General features: G+C 43.2%; 1 protein-coding gene across 3 annotated transcripts in view; it reads left to right on the forward strand.

Moving 5' to 3' along the window:
- Window positions 1-17,024, forward strand: part of MYO10 (myosin X) — a 214,272-nt gene that overhangs the window by 32,956 nt on the left and 164,292 nt on the right. For 2 of the 3 annotated variants that reach the window (XM_082453665.1, XM_082453667.1), the window contains exon 2: window positions 14,548-14,646. The exons of the other annotated variant lie outside the window; for it this stretch is intronic. In XM_082453665.1, coding sequence (XP_082309791.1) covers window positions 14,548-14,646 — 99 coding nt within the window. The remainder of the gene's footprint in view (window positions 1-14,547; window positions 14,647-17,024) is intronic. 3 annotated transcript variants of the gene reach the window in all.

A 17,024-nucleotide genomic window follows, 5' to 3' on the forward strand; every position in this document is an offset into this window, starting at 1 on the left:
ATTGGACCTTTCACCTTGAGACTCCCACTGGCCCATGGCGGTGGGTCTTGTTCATCCCTCAGAACCCCGCTCCCGTGAGGCCCGCTTCCTTCGCCAGCACCCCTCACGCGGGTACCCTGTGTGTGTCCCCAGATGAGTCCCGTGGCATCAGGTCTGGACCGCAGGTTTCTGGAAGTCAGGTTTGTCTGTTACGAATCTTTGTCCTGTGTCTCTGGCCCAGCATCTTTGTTCAGTCAATCGGTGACCATGTCTCTCCGTGGAGAATTCCTGATTATCCCCTCACCTTCGTTCTCCAAGTTAGCCTGTTTAATCCCCGCAGTACCTTGGAGGGAAGGAGGGTTTATTTCTGCTCTTCTGAAGGTGAGGAAACCGAGGGCTGTGGAGGTTAATTTGTCCCAGGCCACGTGGCTAAGAGGCAGTAAAGCCGGGGTTCCCATTCAGGAAGTTTGACTCCTGGATTTGAACCACCATTGGAAACCACTACACTCCAGGGTAACCTAAGACAGTCCTCCCTGATGGAGGGACATTCTCCAGAATACCTGACCTGTATTCCTCAAAACTGCCAAGGCCTTTAAACGCTGTCACAGAGCAGAGAAGCCCTGAGGAGGCATGGGATCCTGGGACAGGAAAAGGACGTTAGGGAAACACTGGTGTGAAATCCACATGAAGTGTTGGGTTGCATTCATAGTAATCAACCTGTGTTGGCTCCTTAGCTGTGATGAATGTAAGATGTTAACAGTTGGGGGAACCCAAGTGAAGATGTGTGGGGACTGTCTGTATTAGCTTTGCAACTTCTCTGTAAAATCTGAAACTATTCAGAAAATAAAAGGTTGACTTAACAACGGCAAAACCACCACAAACCCCACTGCCTTCTGCCGCCTCTCTGGCCTGTCGTGTGCCAGGTGCCTGTGTGTCCTCCTCCGTGTCTTGTACCTGCCCTCCAACGGAGAGGCCTGTGTCCTTGGAGAAGAATCTCAGATTTCAGCCCAAGTTGGTGATGGAGACATAACCCGGCATTGCCACTGGGCTGTTGGATACGCTGCCTTTTTAAGACAGTGTCATTCTCTACCCAGATCTCTCTGGAACCCAAGAAGAGATGGAATGGGTTTTGGCACAGGAGAGAAATAATTTTATTTAGATAAAATCATGGTAGATATCAAATGGAACAAACACAGGCACTTCGGTCATTTAAACTGTTTCCACCACCCTCAGCACCCCCATCACCTTCCTGATGGGTGTAGCCTGTCTTTCTAAGCTATTTTTAAGTGCTTCGTAGCTGGAAAGCAACTGAAGTTGTAGTTTTGGTGGTTGGGAGGAGAGGTCGGTTCCCGTGGTTATTTAAACTAGGCCTGTGTGTTCTTAGGTTCTGTAGCTTGGCATTCAGAGGAAAGCGAAATGAAAGCCATACGATGGCTGGAAGCCCTCCTGGGTGTGACCTGGGAGGTGCCGGCAGCAAGACCCCAAATATAGATACTGCCACGCTGGGTCCAGGGCCCTGTGGCTTTGGAGCACTTTGGTAAGCTGTCTCCTGTGATCTTCTTGTGCTTGTACAACAGACAAGTTAGATGACTCTTCAATTTGCATGGAGAAGTCTCAAGTAGTTAACAGCTGTCCTGAGCTACAGGTAGTAGAGCTGGATTTGAGTCCACACCTTCTGGGGAAGCATCCAGTGCGGTTTCTGTGGCCTCTTACTGACATCTTGAGTGACCCTGCATCTCTCTGTGAGTGGCACGGTTCCTGCAGATGCCACCGTGTGTCCCCTGGGCAGTGAGCGGGGCCCTGAGATAGGATTTGGGATCGAGAGTGAATGAATACTTATCCCTCATCCAGTGTGTCTGGCCCTGTTCTAGGTGCTGGGGATTCACTGGCTGGTGAAATAAAACCCACCACTGCCTCCTATGATACAGGTGATAAAATCCTAGTATAACATACATCACATCGTCAAAGCACTGAAATAACTCTTGTTTTGATGTTCTAGGGAAAGCATATAAAACTTACGGTCGTTGACATGGGTGAGTGAATTGCATTCTAGATGTCTTCTGAAAGTCATGACATTTGTCTGCTGCAAAAATAATAGCTGGTATTCCTTTGCTTGTAAATGATGGAGACTCAGTAAAAAACCAGTGTAAACTGGAAAGAGGAATTTCTTGGACCTGTGTGTTGAGGGAGGTCAGGGATGAAGGTGGCCTTTGGGATAACTGGATCCAGGGAGTGAATGAAGTCGGGTGCGAACCTGTTTTTCTTGTAGCTGTTTGTCTCTCTCCCCCTCTCCTCTTTTCACTTGTGAGATAATTCACATATAGAAGTGAGCCTTTAAAGTATCCAGTTCAGTGGTTTTTAGTATATTCACTGAGTATACTACTGGTATAATATTCGCATATACGAACGCTAATATATACTAATAGTTGTGCAACCATCACCACTATCTAATTCCAGAACGTTTTCATCACTCCATAAAGGGAACCAACCCCACACCTATTAGCAGTCACCCCCTGTTCCCAGTCACTGCCTATACCTGCCCTAGGCTGCCAGCAATCTGCTTTCTGTCTCTTTGGCTTTACCTTCTGGACATTTCATATACATGGAGTCCTACAATATGTGGTCCTTGGTGACTGGCTGCTTTCACTTTGTGTAACGTTTTCAAGGCTCATCCATATTGTAACAGGTATCAGTTCTTCATCCTTTTTTATTGCTGAATAATACTCCGTTCTCTGAATATACCACATTTTAAAAACAGTCTGTTCTTCAGTTTGTTTGTTTCCCCGTTTGAGCTGTTGTGAATAATGCTGCTGGGAACATTTATGTGCAGGTTTTCCTGTGGCCATATGTTTTCATTTCTCATGTATATAGCTGGGAGTGGAATTCCTGGGTCGTATAGTAACTATGTTTAACTTTTTGAGGACCTGCCAGACTGTTTCCCAGGGCAGCTGCACTATTTTACATTCTCACCAGCAGGGTATGAGGGTTCTAGTTTTTTCATGTTCTCACCAACATGTTACCTGTCACTTTGGGGCTGGATGATTTCTTGCACAACTCTCAACTCAGGAAGTAGGATTTTATGAAAAAGATTAAGTGTTTTTGAATTCAGTAAAATTCTGCAAAGGAATTAAGGAGCATGTACGCAGCTGAAATGAGAAATAGCTGTTTCAAGTTTATTTACTTCCTACTGTGTTCTTGGGTCATTCGTTTTTATGAAGTAACGACAAACTCCTGAGTAAGTTTGTGTATTTTTTCTAAAAACAGATGGTAGCCAGAATACAGCCAGGATTTCATTAAGATTATCTTACCAGTTTTTGTTTGTGTGTGTGTGTGTGTGTGTGTGTTTGAAAGAAAAGTATTCTTGTCAAGAATAGGAAAGGACAGAACTCTAGGAAATAAGAGGTAGAGGACGTCTGGTATTGCGTTCCATGAGGAGTGAAAACATCTTGTGATATTCTTTTATTGTCCCTTCTGTTCTATATCTCCTACTGTTTTCACTACAAGGAAGAGTGGAATGCAGTTCTGAAGCCAGTTATTTTGTTTTGTGTCCCTTAGAGAGGATTTCCAGTAGTTTTTGAGAGTTCTTAGAACAGTTGTATTCATTTTACACAGTCTGCAAGGCCTACTCCCAATTACCTACTTCTCTTCCTTGTCTTATTCTTCTGCCCCTCCTGTTACCTAATTCCTTTCTTCAGAAGAAAGACTATATAGGAAAAGAGTATTAGAACAGGCATAGTTTTACCTCTAACATATAAATGTTTTAGAGCAGGAACGGTTTTATATACTGGTGAATCTTTCAGAGTGCCTGGTACATAGTAGGGGGCTCAAAAGATGCTTGCGGAAAGGTGGCCGGGTGGTTGGCTGGATGGATTTATGGATGAAGTGACTTATAGATTGAATGGATTTTAGGTGTGTTGGCGGATTCTTTGGGTCCATTTTCTGTTTTCTTTTAAACACATATGTGTTGGCTGTGTGATGATTGGTTAACTCAGAGATGGAATAATTTGGTTCTTGTTCCTTGGATTGTCACATTCCTACAGTGTCTGAGATTGTCTCAGCAGCTTGGACATGTCTCGTTTCTTTCAGTGTCAGATTGTTTCTGGGATTATTTCTAGTCACTGTAGTTTGAAAGAATAACTGAAAAGCTGTTTGGAGGAGTTGTGAGGAAGGTAGAGAAAATTAGAATATAAAGCCGGGATGGAATCAGTTGGCAAGTTGGAACCCCATAATCAGGGGTATAAACTTTCTTTTAAAATTTATTTATTTATTTATTTATATTTATTTATTTATTTATTTTTGGCTGCACTGGGTCTTCGTTGCTGTGCGCGGGCTTTCTCTAGTTGCAGCGAGCGGGGGCTACCCTTCGTTGTGGTGTGCAGGCTTCTCATTGCAGGGGCTTCTCCTGTTGCAGAGCACGGGCTCTAGGTGCGCAGGTTTCAGTAGTTGTGGCACGCGGGCTCAGCAATTGTGGCTCCCAGGCTCTAGAGCACAGGCTCAGTAGTTGTGGCTCGCGGGCTCTAGAGCACAGGCTCAGTAGTTGTGGCTCACGGGCTTAGTTGCTCCGCGGCATGTGGGAGCTTCCCGGACCAGGGCTCGAACCAGTGTCCCCTGCATTGGCAGGCGGATTCTTAACCACTGCACCTCCAGGGAAGTCCGAATAAACTCTTTAAAGAATTACAAGTTCATAAATAAGGTGTCTTGCCCATTAGCGTAATTTGTTTTTGTTTTGATTGGGAGCGGGGGATGCCAATGTGTCTTTGTATCTTCACCTGGGGAACAATGAGCAAAGATTAGTTTATTGTTGGCAAAATCTTTTACTGTTTTCTTTCTTCTTTTTTCTGTCTTTCCACCTCCTACTGCTCATGTACTCTTCATGTTGTTTTCTGCATGGAAGCTACAGCTCACAGTGGTGACAGAGTTTGACCTTACGGGCGGACAACGGGAAAGAAAATGGATGCCACACGAGCCTTCTCACTGGGAACTGTCCAGGGGCACGGGACAGATTGTCAACTCTATAGTATTGAATGTAGGCAGTCTCAGTTTACAACCATACTGTTTTTTATGTGTTGATGGTTGGGTGTTTGGGACATGACACGTCTTCCTGTGGGAATAGTGCTATAAATGCTCTTTAGGCCCGTAGGCAGGCCCAAGAAATGATGTTGATGCTGATGATGACGTAGCTGACAGCTACAAGTGCATTTCAGCTACAGATAGCTGGAATATATTCCTTATTTAAAAAAAAAAAAAGTGGTGCCTTTAAAGACTTCCGTAGGCCAGTCTGGGGAGTTACGCAACACTTCTCACACAGTCTTTGGGAGTGTTTGTGTGGGAGGGGTTATGTCTATGAGTTCTGAAGATGAGCGTCAGCAGTACATTTTCCCCTGGAATTTCATGGTGGCATCAGCTCTGATGGGTGTAGAACAGTTGTTCTTGGCGTTGCCTATTATAGAAAACAAACACCATTGCTGTTCCATAACCACAGTGAAATGGTGCAAACTTGGGATCCTTACGTGGCATGTTTCTGATCTTCCGGGCTGTGTGCTCACAGCCTCCTGTCATTACTTTTCCCTCCTCAGCAGTTGGTGCTGGGCCCGCACTACCTGAGTTCTGCATCCTTTGAGCACTGAGCCTGAAACCGCCTAAGTTCCATTGGGAGCTGAGCAGTCGTGGGCTCTTTGGAATCTGAGACAGTTGTGCAGAAAGGAGTGCCAGCCTCAGGTCTGAAGCCTCACAGTCACGAGGAGGAAGTGAGTCAGGGGACCACTCAGCCTCGGTGGCCCCGTGCTCTGCCTGCTGCGTGGCGAGGAATGCACAGACCGCCCACTGCAGTAGGGATGCCGGGGACAGGGGCTGCCCAGCTGCTTCACGTTTTCCAGGCCCCCCCCCGAGGGGCGGCTGTCTCTGCAGGGGAGATGCCTTGGGGTCCACCTTTTCCTTTCATTTCTAAGTTTGTCCCCAGCCAGCAGCGCTCCTTTGTCCCCACTGCTCGTGTTCACGCTGTATTTTTCGTACTCACTTTGTACGCGTGATGATGCCTTTACATCGTTCTCACCTGCACCGTTTCCAAACATTCTGACAAGTTGTGCATTGAGGTTTGCAAGGACTTGGAGTTGAAATCTCCCCTGAGGTGAAAGAGCACAGGTTTTGGAGAGGTTTCGTCTCTGCAGTTCCAGTTGTCTGCATAAAAACATTGTTAGTTCTAAACATGAAAAGTACATTAAAAAAACCCGAAACAGCACAGTGGACCGAGAGGAGAAAAAGGAGACAGTCCCCCTAGTACTGCCGTCCAGCCGTCTGCCTCGGAGACCTCGTTCCTCCTGCTCCTCAGAGGTTTTGAATCACGTTGTACAGGCCCCTCCCTTCCTTGTGTAAGCACCCAGCCGAGGTCACCGGAAATTAGATCTGCCCCAGGTAGACCGTGTCTGGGCTGATCCTACTTTGGGAGGTTGTGGAAGTTCCTAGAATTGAGACAGTGGAGTCTGCTTTCAGTTAATGGGTCTGAAAACTCCTTTAATTTGACTGTGGCTCTAGAACTTTCTGTTACTCTAGACCAGTGGTTCCCAACTAGGACAGTCATCTCCCCACAGCAAAAAACTACCTCACGCGAAATGTCAGTAGTGACGCAGTGGAGGAACGTGTGTCAGAACTCTGTATGTTACAAATGCCCTGTGTCCTTTGAGGTGGATTTGAGTAATAAGCATTGGAAAAAAACAGCGTCTGTTCAGTTGATGAAAAGGCGTTCCTACTTCCAACAACAACAAAAATGACTCTAAAAGAGGAGAGATCTCACTTACATGGGGACATCCCCCCCACCAAAAAAACCCCCTGAATTCATAGATAGAACAGATTAGTGGTTGCCAGACGTAGGGGGTGGGGGAATTGGGTGAAGGGGGTCAAACGGTACAAACTTACAGATATAAAATAAGTCCTGGGGACCTAATGGACAGCATGGTGACTAGGGTTAATAATACCGTATGGTATATTTGCTACTCTCTTAGCAAAGAGAGTAGATCTTAAAAGTTCTCATAAGAAAAAAAGAATTAACTATGTGCGGTGATAGATGTTAACTAGATTTACTGTGTTGATCACTTCTCAGTATATACAGATATCACATCATTATGTTGTACACCTGGAACTAATATGTTACATGTCAGTTATACCTCAGTTTTTTTTAAAATTAATTAATTAATTTTTGGCTGTGTTGGGTCTTCGTTTCTGCGCGAGGGCTTTCTCTAGTTGTGGCGAGCAGGGGCCACTCTTCATCGCGGTGCGCGGGCCTCTCACTGTCGCGGCCTCTCTTGTTGCGGAGCACAGGCTCCAGACGCGCAGGCTCAGTAGTTGTGGCTCACGGGCCCAGTTGCTCCACGTCATGTGGGATCTTCCCAGACCAGGGCTCGAACCCGTGTCCCCTGCATTGGCAGGCAGATTCTCAACCACTGCGCCACCAGGGAAGCCCTGTACCTCAGTTTTTAAAATACTGTTTAAATCCTTGTACTAACACATTTTACCCACATCTCATTTCTGGAATTCAGTATCTTCCAAGAGCAGGGACCTCCATGTCCCAGCCTGTTACATTAGACATCTTCTAAGCCAGGTTACTTCTTTACTAAGTCATTGCCGGCAAAAGAGGAGAGCTTTCTTTTGGCTGATTAACTTACTGGAGATTTAAATAGCCATATTAATCTTTCCATTACAAATCTATTTGACCTCTTTGTCTTTAAAAAAAAAAAAAAAAGAGCAGATCACATTTCAGGAACAGATTGTGACTTTATCGTGTAGGTTGCTAGACTCCTGAACCGTGGTACTCAATGTGGGCCAAGTGAGCAGTTATGGGAGAAAAATAAGTGCGGTGCCCTGTTCTGGGTCTAAGACTGAGTTGTGTGTTTGGCTAAAGAATGTTCTCTTTTCTGTGAATCTGTAATTAGAACATGCCACACAGCATGGTATTTAAAGTCCATCATCATTATCCCTTTTTAGGGTTGTTTTCCTACCTTATTTTTAAACTCATTTTTTTCAAAGTTCAGGGAGGAGAATCATTCTAAAATCAGAAGAGAAAGGTAAGAGTTTAAAAGAAAAAAAACTATTTTTTTAAAATGGGGCAACAGTAAGTTGAAATCTGTGATAGAGGTTTTATCTTCTTAAATGAGGATCACTAAACTTTCTGTGTAAAGGGTCAGAAGGTAAATATTTTAGGCTTTGAAGAGCTACGTCGTGTTTCCGTGGTAGCGGGGAGGAGATAGGTACAACTTCTTGCCCACGGAGGTACTGCAGTCACACACAGTTGGCCGGGGATTTATGATAATCTTCCAGGGAGGGGGGCCAGTAATTGAGGCAGGGATGCCCTCTACCACAGCCTCACCTGGAGATGAGCTCGGACATGTCTCCTTGTAGCTTTGTAGTCTCTGAGGCCCCCCTTGTCCACCTAATGAAGAGTGGAGAACTTAATGAACCCAACACCAGTCTTCAGAGTTTTAACACAGCTCTTCCATGCGGTCATTATGGCTGTGTGTGTGTGTTTCTTGATATTGCAGTTGCTCAATTACAGAGACATGATTGGGTTTTTCCCATTATGGAGCGGTTAAGAATGTTCATGTACCATTGAGAAGTACATAGGCTGGGAGACAGTTTTTTTAAATGATTTGCAATGACCAAGGTATAATTGCATACAATAAAATTCACCCATTGTAGATTCACGGTTGAGTGGATTTTAGTGCATTTATACAGTTGTGCAGCCATCAGCACAATCCAGTTTTAGAGTCGTTCCATCGACCCCCCCAGAGTTCCTTTTTCCGCGTTGCAGGCAGCGTGCCCACCCCGACACCTAGCTCTGGGCATCTATTCATCTAGTTTCTGCATTGATGGATTTGCCTCTTCTCTACTTTTTTGTGTGTAGCTTCTGTCACTTAGCATAATGTTTTTGAGATTCATCCTTGTTGGTGATTCTGTGATTTGTTTCTTATTACTAAGACTTGTGTAGATTTATCGCATTTTGTTTCTGAACCAGTTGACGGACATCTGAGTGTGTGGACAAAAAAATGTCGCCTGCCATTCCCGTAAAAAAATGAATGTGCCCACCATCAGCCACTGCAGTCGCCCCTAACGGTGCCCCCTGAGGGGAATTCAGGATGGAGAAAAATAGGATCCTGACCGTAGATAGTTAAGATGCATATCTAAGGAATAATTTCAATGAGCCCAGACTCTTGCATCTTCCCACACGTAGAAAAACACTAAAATCATTAACTTGAGTTGTTGGGTTTTGTGGTTAGCAGTAATCTTTTGATGTTTGACCACATTTTTTTTTTTTCCCCCAGCACAAACTCCTATATATCCTGGCTCCTCCCTTACCTGTTTGCAACTGTTAACTCGGAACTATCCAAGAGGCTGGCTCCCAGGCTGTAGTCCTCCATAAGGTCCCCTAATAAAACGTAACTCGCAACTTTTAGGTTGTGCATTTTTCTTCTGTCGACAAGTGATTTCTAGTCTATGGCTATTATGAATAATGCCGCTACGAATGTTTGCTTACAAGGCTTTTTAAAAACTTTTTTTTTTTTTTTTTTTTTGAGTAGGTAGATATCTGGGAGTTGAATTCTTGGGACATATGGTGAGATTATGTTTTGATTTTTAAGAAACCGCCAAACTGTTTTCCAAGGTGGATATACCATTTTATATCACTTCCAGTTTCTCCACATTGTCACCAGCACTTGGTATGGTCAGTCTTTTTTTTATTATAGCCAGGAAATCATTTGTTGGCAATGGAAAAATGGAATCCCTGTGAACCTCATTTTTGAAGGGATGGTATTACTCGCCTCCTTATAGGATTGCTCTGAAGATCAAAGAGATGGGAATTTCTGTGCAAGTGCTTTGTCTTGTAAAACTATTACTGCTGATTATGTGCAGAAAAAGTTTTTAGAAGTTGAATTTAACACATATCTGTCTCAGATTAAGATGAAAACGTCCCAAGTTTTAATAAAACATCTATTTTATTATCTAACTTGTTCCACCTACTTTTAAAGGCATATCTTTGCTCCAAGTGTGAGTTTTCTCCGTCAGCTAGGAGCTTTCTCCATATGCCTGCATTGTACATTAGATTATCAGTCTTATTTAACAGTGACAGAATATAATGGTTTGCATATGGTGGGCACATTTTTCTTCCCCACTCAAACTTGGTTGGTCTGGTAAATGTCTTTCTGTGATTTCGTTTTCAAATGCTTGTGGGTGGCCTCTTTCCTGGACCTGGACATATGTGTTCTAGTCGAATAGAATGGAAGCAGAAAGTTTGGGGGCTGAGAGAAACCACCCAGAACAATCTATGTAAAAATATCCATTTCACCAGTTTTACTTTGCAATTCTGATTCTGTGCAAATTGCCTGTTTAAACTTTTTCAAAGAACAAAGGGAGTGATTTGAATGCATTTCGCTTCCTATCTGGGGAAGATGCCGCTGTAGGTTTAGGAAAACTGGCCAGTGGGGCTCTAGATTTGAAATCTGGGCTTGATCTTGTAAAACTTGTTTATCAGCAGCTCTTCACACCTGTTGAGAAGGACCTTTGGACTAAGGAGGTTGAGCTGTGTGTTTGATCATGTAAGAAGGACTGTGTCAACAAGGGCTTGGTCATACTTTCAAATGAGAAGGTGAAAAGAACCACAAGAAAACTCAAGTGAAAGAAACTGCATGCAGTGTACCCCCTGGGAGTTGGGAGGTTTATATTAATTCTGGTGACAATTTATATTAATTCAGTAATGTTTCATAACATAATCTTTATTCATACTAAATAGACAGTTTTGATACTTGGTAAACAGGGATATGAAATCCTTTTTGATCAAAGCAAAGCAGGTGATGGTCATAGCAAACAAAGCTTTGGACTCAGGATTCTGGGATGGAGGTCCACTGTGAATTATTTTATGATTTTACCTAATGAGTAAAAGTTTTTACCATATGAGTTTGAAAATTTCCATTTGAGTGAGTGTGTGTGTGTATATGTGTGTACATGGAGGTATTTGAAAGCTTTCAATGTTGCAGTCTCTGACATGTGAATTTTAAAAAGGATGAAAAAGTAGTTAAGGCACTTGGAAGTCTCTTTCTAGAACATTACAAATACTGCAGTTTTGGTGTGGAATGATATTTGGAAGAGCAGTCTTAGAGATGCCTGTAGTAAACGTCCTTTTTGGAAAGGCGCTGTTTGCTAATAAAGAAATCGGGACTGACAAACAGTCGTGTCCTTCTTTCTGGATGTTACCTGTGTCTCAGCCCAAAGTGGGAATCGGAGGTCTGTGAATGACCTGTGCAGGCATGGCAACTCGGCCGTGTTGGTGTTACGTGTGTTCTTTAAATGAGACAGTTCAGGGTTTATAGAGAAACACTTCATACTCATTTTTGATGCTGTTTTCCATCTTTATCATGGAGGATTTCAACCCCTCTACGGAGGGAAGGTTGAAGAAGTTTGGAGTTAACAACTTAAAATTCCCACAGTAAAGAGAAAGGGGATACCCACGTGGAGGTCCTTGTATAGGGTTGTAGCAGGGCTGCTGGGAGAGTCGCAGAACTCGTAAGGGAAACAGGAGCCGGTGCCGTTTTAACCTTGGGCTCCAGCCACCTTGATCTTCTTGGCGGAAACGCTTGTGGAACCTCATGCACATGTGGCCCTGCCCCTGGGTCCCCCTCCTTCCAGAGCCCCAAGGTCTAGCTTGCTGACCCCAAATGCTTTCATTGAACTCAAGGGTGACTTAACAAGGGATCCTGAGTCACAGTGGTGACAACAAACGTTTTAGGTCCTGGCTGGTGTGTTTCAAGCAGGATCATCATTGGCACTGAGGGAGTAACTTGTAAGTTGGATTTTTATATCTTAAACTTTCCCTTTTAGAAGGTGTTGTGTGTGATAACTGAACACTTAAAGGGACCTTTGTGTGTAGTTATGTTTTAGTTGTTGACTGACCTATTAGTGCATTTTATTTATTTCTGAATTACTTTAAGGAGACAGTGTGATGTGTGGAAAGAGCATGGAATTAGGAATCGGAAAGATTTGAGACCTGGCTTGGTCACCAGCTGTGTGACGTTAGGTAAGGACGTAAGCTCTGAACTTCAGTTTCGGGGCAGGGATTCCTATCTTACCAAAGGTTAGGTTAGTATTAGTATTACTGAGGCTCTTAGCATGTGACTGTGACACCTCATGGGCACTCCATTACTGGAAGCTACTATTTATGCTCTTAGTAACACAACTTAAAGTAGCATAAAGTGATGAGTATAGTTAGTTTACTTTTATCTTGCTTATCCCCTGGCTTCTCTCTGTGTTGAGAGTGGTAGTAATCCCTGAAACTAGAAGTTGAATGTATAACCAATATATTTTGAATAGTTCACTTAACATTTCAAATCAAAACAGAAATTAAGCAGATCAATGAAATGAGGTTGAAAGTTCTAGAAAAGAAGTTTATGTGCTATTTCAAGTGATAATTTTGGTATTAAATTTCCACTGTTTCATTTTTGTTGGAGTTGATGAAATTGTTGAGCAGAGTAGAAATAACATAATGAGATACTAAAGCGATTTCAGCACATTGGGTATACATAAGTCATAAAGGTAATTCTTTTTTAAAAATAATTAAGTATTTTTTTATTGAAGTAGAGTTGATTTAGAATATTGTGTTCGTTGCAGGTGCATAGCATAGTGATTCACTAGTTTTGCAGATTATATTCCATTATAGGTTAATGGATATAATGTAAGATAATGAATATGATTCCCTGTGCTATAGAGTATATCCTTGTTGCTTATCTATTTTATATATAATAGTTTGTATTTGTTAATCCCATACCCCTAATTTGTCCCTCTTCCCTCCCTTTTCCCTTTGGTAACCACTAGTCTGTTTTCTATATCTGTGAGTCTGTTTCTGTTTTACATATACATTCATTTGTATTATTTTTTTAGATTCCACATATAAGTGATATCATACAGTATTTGTCTTTCTCTGTCTTACTTCACTAAGCATAATTTATCTAGGTCCATCCACGTTGCTGCAAATGGCAGTATTTCATTATTTTTTATGGCTGAGTAATTTTCATACACACACACACACACACACACACACACACACACACACACACACACACACACACACACACACACACACACACACACATATCTTCTTTATCCAGTTATCTGTTGATGGGCACTAGGGTTGCTTCCCTGTCTGGCTATTGTAAATAGTGCTGCTGTGAACATTGGGGTGAGTGCTTCTTTTGGAACTAACGTTTTTGTTTTTTCTGGATATGTACCCAGGAGTGGAATTGCTGGATCATGTGGTAGTTCAACTTTTAGTTTTTTAAGGAACCTCCGTACTGTTTGCATAGTGGCTGCACCAATTTACATTCCCATCACCATGTACAAGAATTCCCATAAAGATAACTCTTTATAATTTGACCAGTGAACACCCAATAATTTCTTCAAACTTTTTTTTATCACTTGTCCTTGAAAACAAACAGTTTTCATGTTGTGAAATCAAAGAAAGAGGAAGTTCAGCATTGAAAAGCTAAGTATTATGGTTGTCATTTTATTTGTCCAGTGGAGAAATTAAAAAGGGAAATGAAATCAATGCCAAAAAATTGTGCCCCAGGTTAAAACAGTAGGATCTGGAAGTTGTTATCTGTTGGGATATCATCGCAAAGTTTGCGGTGCATTTGGTGTCTGGTGGAATCCTACCAAAATTCATACCAGTGGCTTGGGTTGTGATATTTACTAAAACTTATCCCTCTCTTGGAGAGTCTAGTTGACACGTGGATTTGGTCCAAGTAGGAAGCCAGTGGAGTGTCCTGATGCCCTCCAAGTGGGCAAGTGCATGGGGCTTGGACCCGGGAAGATGGAGCCCGAAGGTCCCAAAGAGTTCTTGACTTGGAGTGAAGCAGTGTGGTGACCTTTTTAAACTTGTGGTTTCTGGATGTGTGATGCTGGGCAAGTTTCTTTACCTCTAGGCCTCCACTTCTCCATCTGTAAAATGGGATGATAATGGTGCTTGCCTCAAAGGGTGTGTGTGAAGAGATAATCCACATAAATCAATTGCATTTTAATTAATTAATTAATATTTTGTTTTTGGCTGTGTTGGGTCTCCATTGCTGCGCACGGGGGCTACTTTTCGTTGCAGCGCACGGGCTTCTCATTGCGGTGGCTTCTGTTGTTGTGGAGCACAGGCTCTAGGCACTCAGGCTCAGTAGTTGTGGCGCACGGGCTTAGTTGCTCTGCGGCATGTGGGATCTTCCCGGACCAGGGCTCGAACCCGTGTCCTCTGCCTTGGCAGGTGGATTCTTAACTACTGCGCCACTAGGGAAGTCCCTCAGTTGCGTTTTAGTACTATTTTCTCTGTCCTTTCTCTGTCTGGTGGGACTCTGTCTCAGTCACACTTGTACACGTGTAAGGCTGTGGGTGATGCTTTCTTTGAAGATTCATTCCTTGCTTATTTGAGAAAGATGTTTGCTTTTCAAAAGGTGATTTTTAAGGCATGTAGTAGTCATAGTAATTTTAAGAGTGGTGTTTTGCCACAAAATGCAATCCAAACTCACAGTTAAATCCTGCTTGTTTTGTTTACAGGGGACACGGGTCTGGCTGAGAGAAAATGGCCAGCATTTTCCAAGTACCGTAAATTCCTGTGCAGAGGGCATCGTTGTCTTCCGGACGGACTATGGTCAGGTGAGGGGAGTCCCTGCAGCTTCGCGACATCCGTGTTCTGCTTCCTCGGGTGGCCCTACGTAAGGGCACGTGTGCTCATTCTCGTCGCCCCTCATACCTTAAACATCTTTTCTCAGTGATACAACAGAATCCCAAAAGGCATGTGTAATGCACACCTCGAGTGTGTGAGAGACACAATAAAAAATTCTCCCAAATCGAAATCAAAGTGCTCTAACTAGTACTGGACAGAGGAGCCCTGCGCTTGGCTGGTTTCCTTCCTGGGGATCAGGAAGAATCCGAAGTATAGGGTGCAAGCAGTTTGAGAAAAAGTTCAAATATATCAGTACTTCCCAGTTGGTTTCATGACCACTTTCCCTTAAAATTCGTCCGCTTTCCTAGTGTTGGAACTGCTGGCCTGCCAGTGAGACTGTGGCAGGTGTCCTGGCCCCTGTAAGGACGGGATGCACCAAACCACCTGACCTGAGCCTCCTCATGCACCTTGTGAAGCAACTGAAGAAGCTCCTTCTGTGTGTGGGAACCACTGCTCCAGGGTCCCTATTCTTTAGTGGAAAACAAGTAAAAAGCCATATCACTGAAAACAAATACCTGAATCCAGAAACTGGACCACTGATTATATTTGGACAGTGGTGAAAGGAGCCCAGTTTCTCCATTTTATAAGGAAACCAATTAAAAATTTTTTAAATTGAAGTATAGTTAATTTACAATGTTGTGTTAGTTTCAGGTGTATAGCACAGTGATTCAGTTATATGTAAATTTTTTTTTTTCAGATTCTTTTCCATTATAGGTTATTACAAGATATTGAGTAGAGTTCCCTGTGCTACACAGTAGGTCCTCGTTGGTTACCTATCTTATATATAGTCGTGTTTGTCTTTAATCCCAAGGAATTTTAATTTTAGAAATGGGTACCTCGCACAGAGACACATATTAAAATGTAAGACATAAAGGACTAAAAGGACATCACATGCCAGTATTTAAAACTCTCAGTTGCTGAATTTTGTTTGCAAGTTGTGTTGAGAACAAAATCTTCAAGGTCAGTGTTGTAGAGTTTGTGGCTGTTGGGCTACTTGGTTATCAAAACCTTGAGCAGAGATGATCCTCTTGGTGGTACATTCCTCATTTCTTGGCTTAATAAGCAGTGATGTTTCTGGGCTATTTTGCAATTCCTCAGTTACTTTTTCATCCGAGAGTCTTGAATGGCGTGTCAGTATTTGTCTGGTGGTGAAGATACAGCTGTGATGTGCAGATGGAGAGAGGGGGGTGGGTGCAGGGAGAGGGGAGCAAAGAGACCACTGGGAATCCAGTGTCTCCCAGTCACTGATACCCAGTCTGGTCTCTTTCCCATCAGGTTCTCGGGTAGTGTGATGTGACCTGTAAACTAAGGACCAAGTGACCCGGCCAGCATTTTTCTGTCTTGCCTTCTCTCCTCCCCTCTTGCCATCTCACTTTCCCCAGATGAGAATTCAGTTTCTTTCAGGCCTTGTACATACTTCTCAAGATGATAATAAAAAAGGAAAACAAAATTTAAACCGTGTACCTGACTTGACAGAACTTAATGGGGAATTCTTTTCTTTTTTATCGACTTTTTTTTTTTTTTTTTTTTTTTTTACAATCCTATGACACAGGTGCTATCTTTTTTTAAATTATTTATTTATTTATGGCTGTGTTGGGTCTTCGTTTCTCTGCAAGGGCTTTCTCCAGTTGCGGCAAGTGGGGACCACTCTTCATCACGGTGCGCGGGCCTCTCACTATCGCGACCTCTCTTGTTGCAGAGCACAGGCTCCAGACGCACAGGCTCAGTAATTGTGGCTCATGGGCTTAGTTGCTCCGCGGCATGTGGGATCTTCCCAGACCAGGGCTCGAACCCATGTCCCCTGCATTGGCAGGTAGACTCCCAACCACTGCACCACCAGGGAAGCCCCTATCGACTTATTTTTTAATCCCAAAGATACTTTACTTTTTTTCCCTTTTTTTCCTCTTAAGAAAAATTGTGATAAAAACCACATAACGTTAAAATTCCCAGCTTAACCACGTTGAAGTGTATAGTTCAGTAGTGTTAAGTCCGTTCCCATTGTCTGGCAGTAGATCTCTAGAACTTTTTCATCTTGTAATACTGAGACTCTGTACCTAGCAAACGCTTAATTCCCCATCTCACCTCCCCCAGCACTTGGCAACCACTTTTCTACTTTCTGTCTCTATGATTTTGACTCCTTTAGATACTTATATGAGTGGAATCATAACATCTTTGTCCTTTTCTGTTGCTGGCTTATTTTGCTTCACGGAGTGTCTTGGAGATTCTGAAGATGCTTTCTGTTCCTATCAAGCTTCGCTTTGCTCCGCTCCGCAGAGGCGTTGCAGCAATTCCAGCAGTCTCTTAGTGC

The sequence above is a fragment of the Balaenoptera physalus genome, assembly GCF_965194825.1.
Source record: "Balaenoptera physalus genome assembly, chromosome: 3".
Taxonomy (NCBI): domain Eukaryota; kingdom Metazoa; phylum Chordata; class Mammalia; order Artiodactyla; family Balaenopteridae; genus Balaenoptera; species Balaenoptera physalus.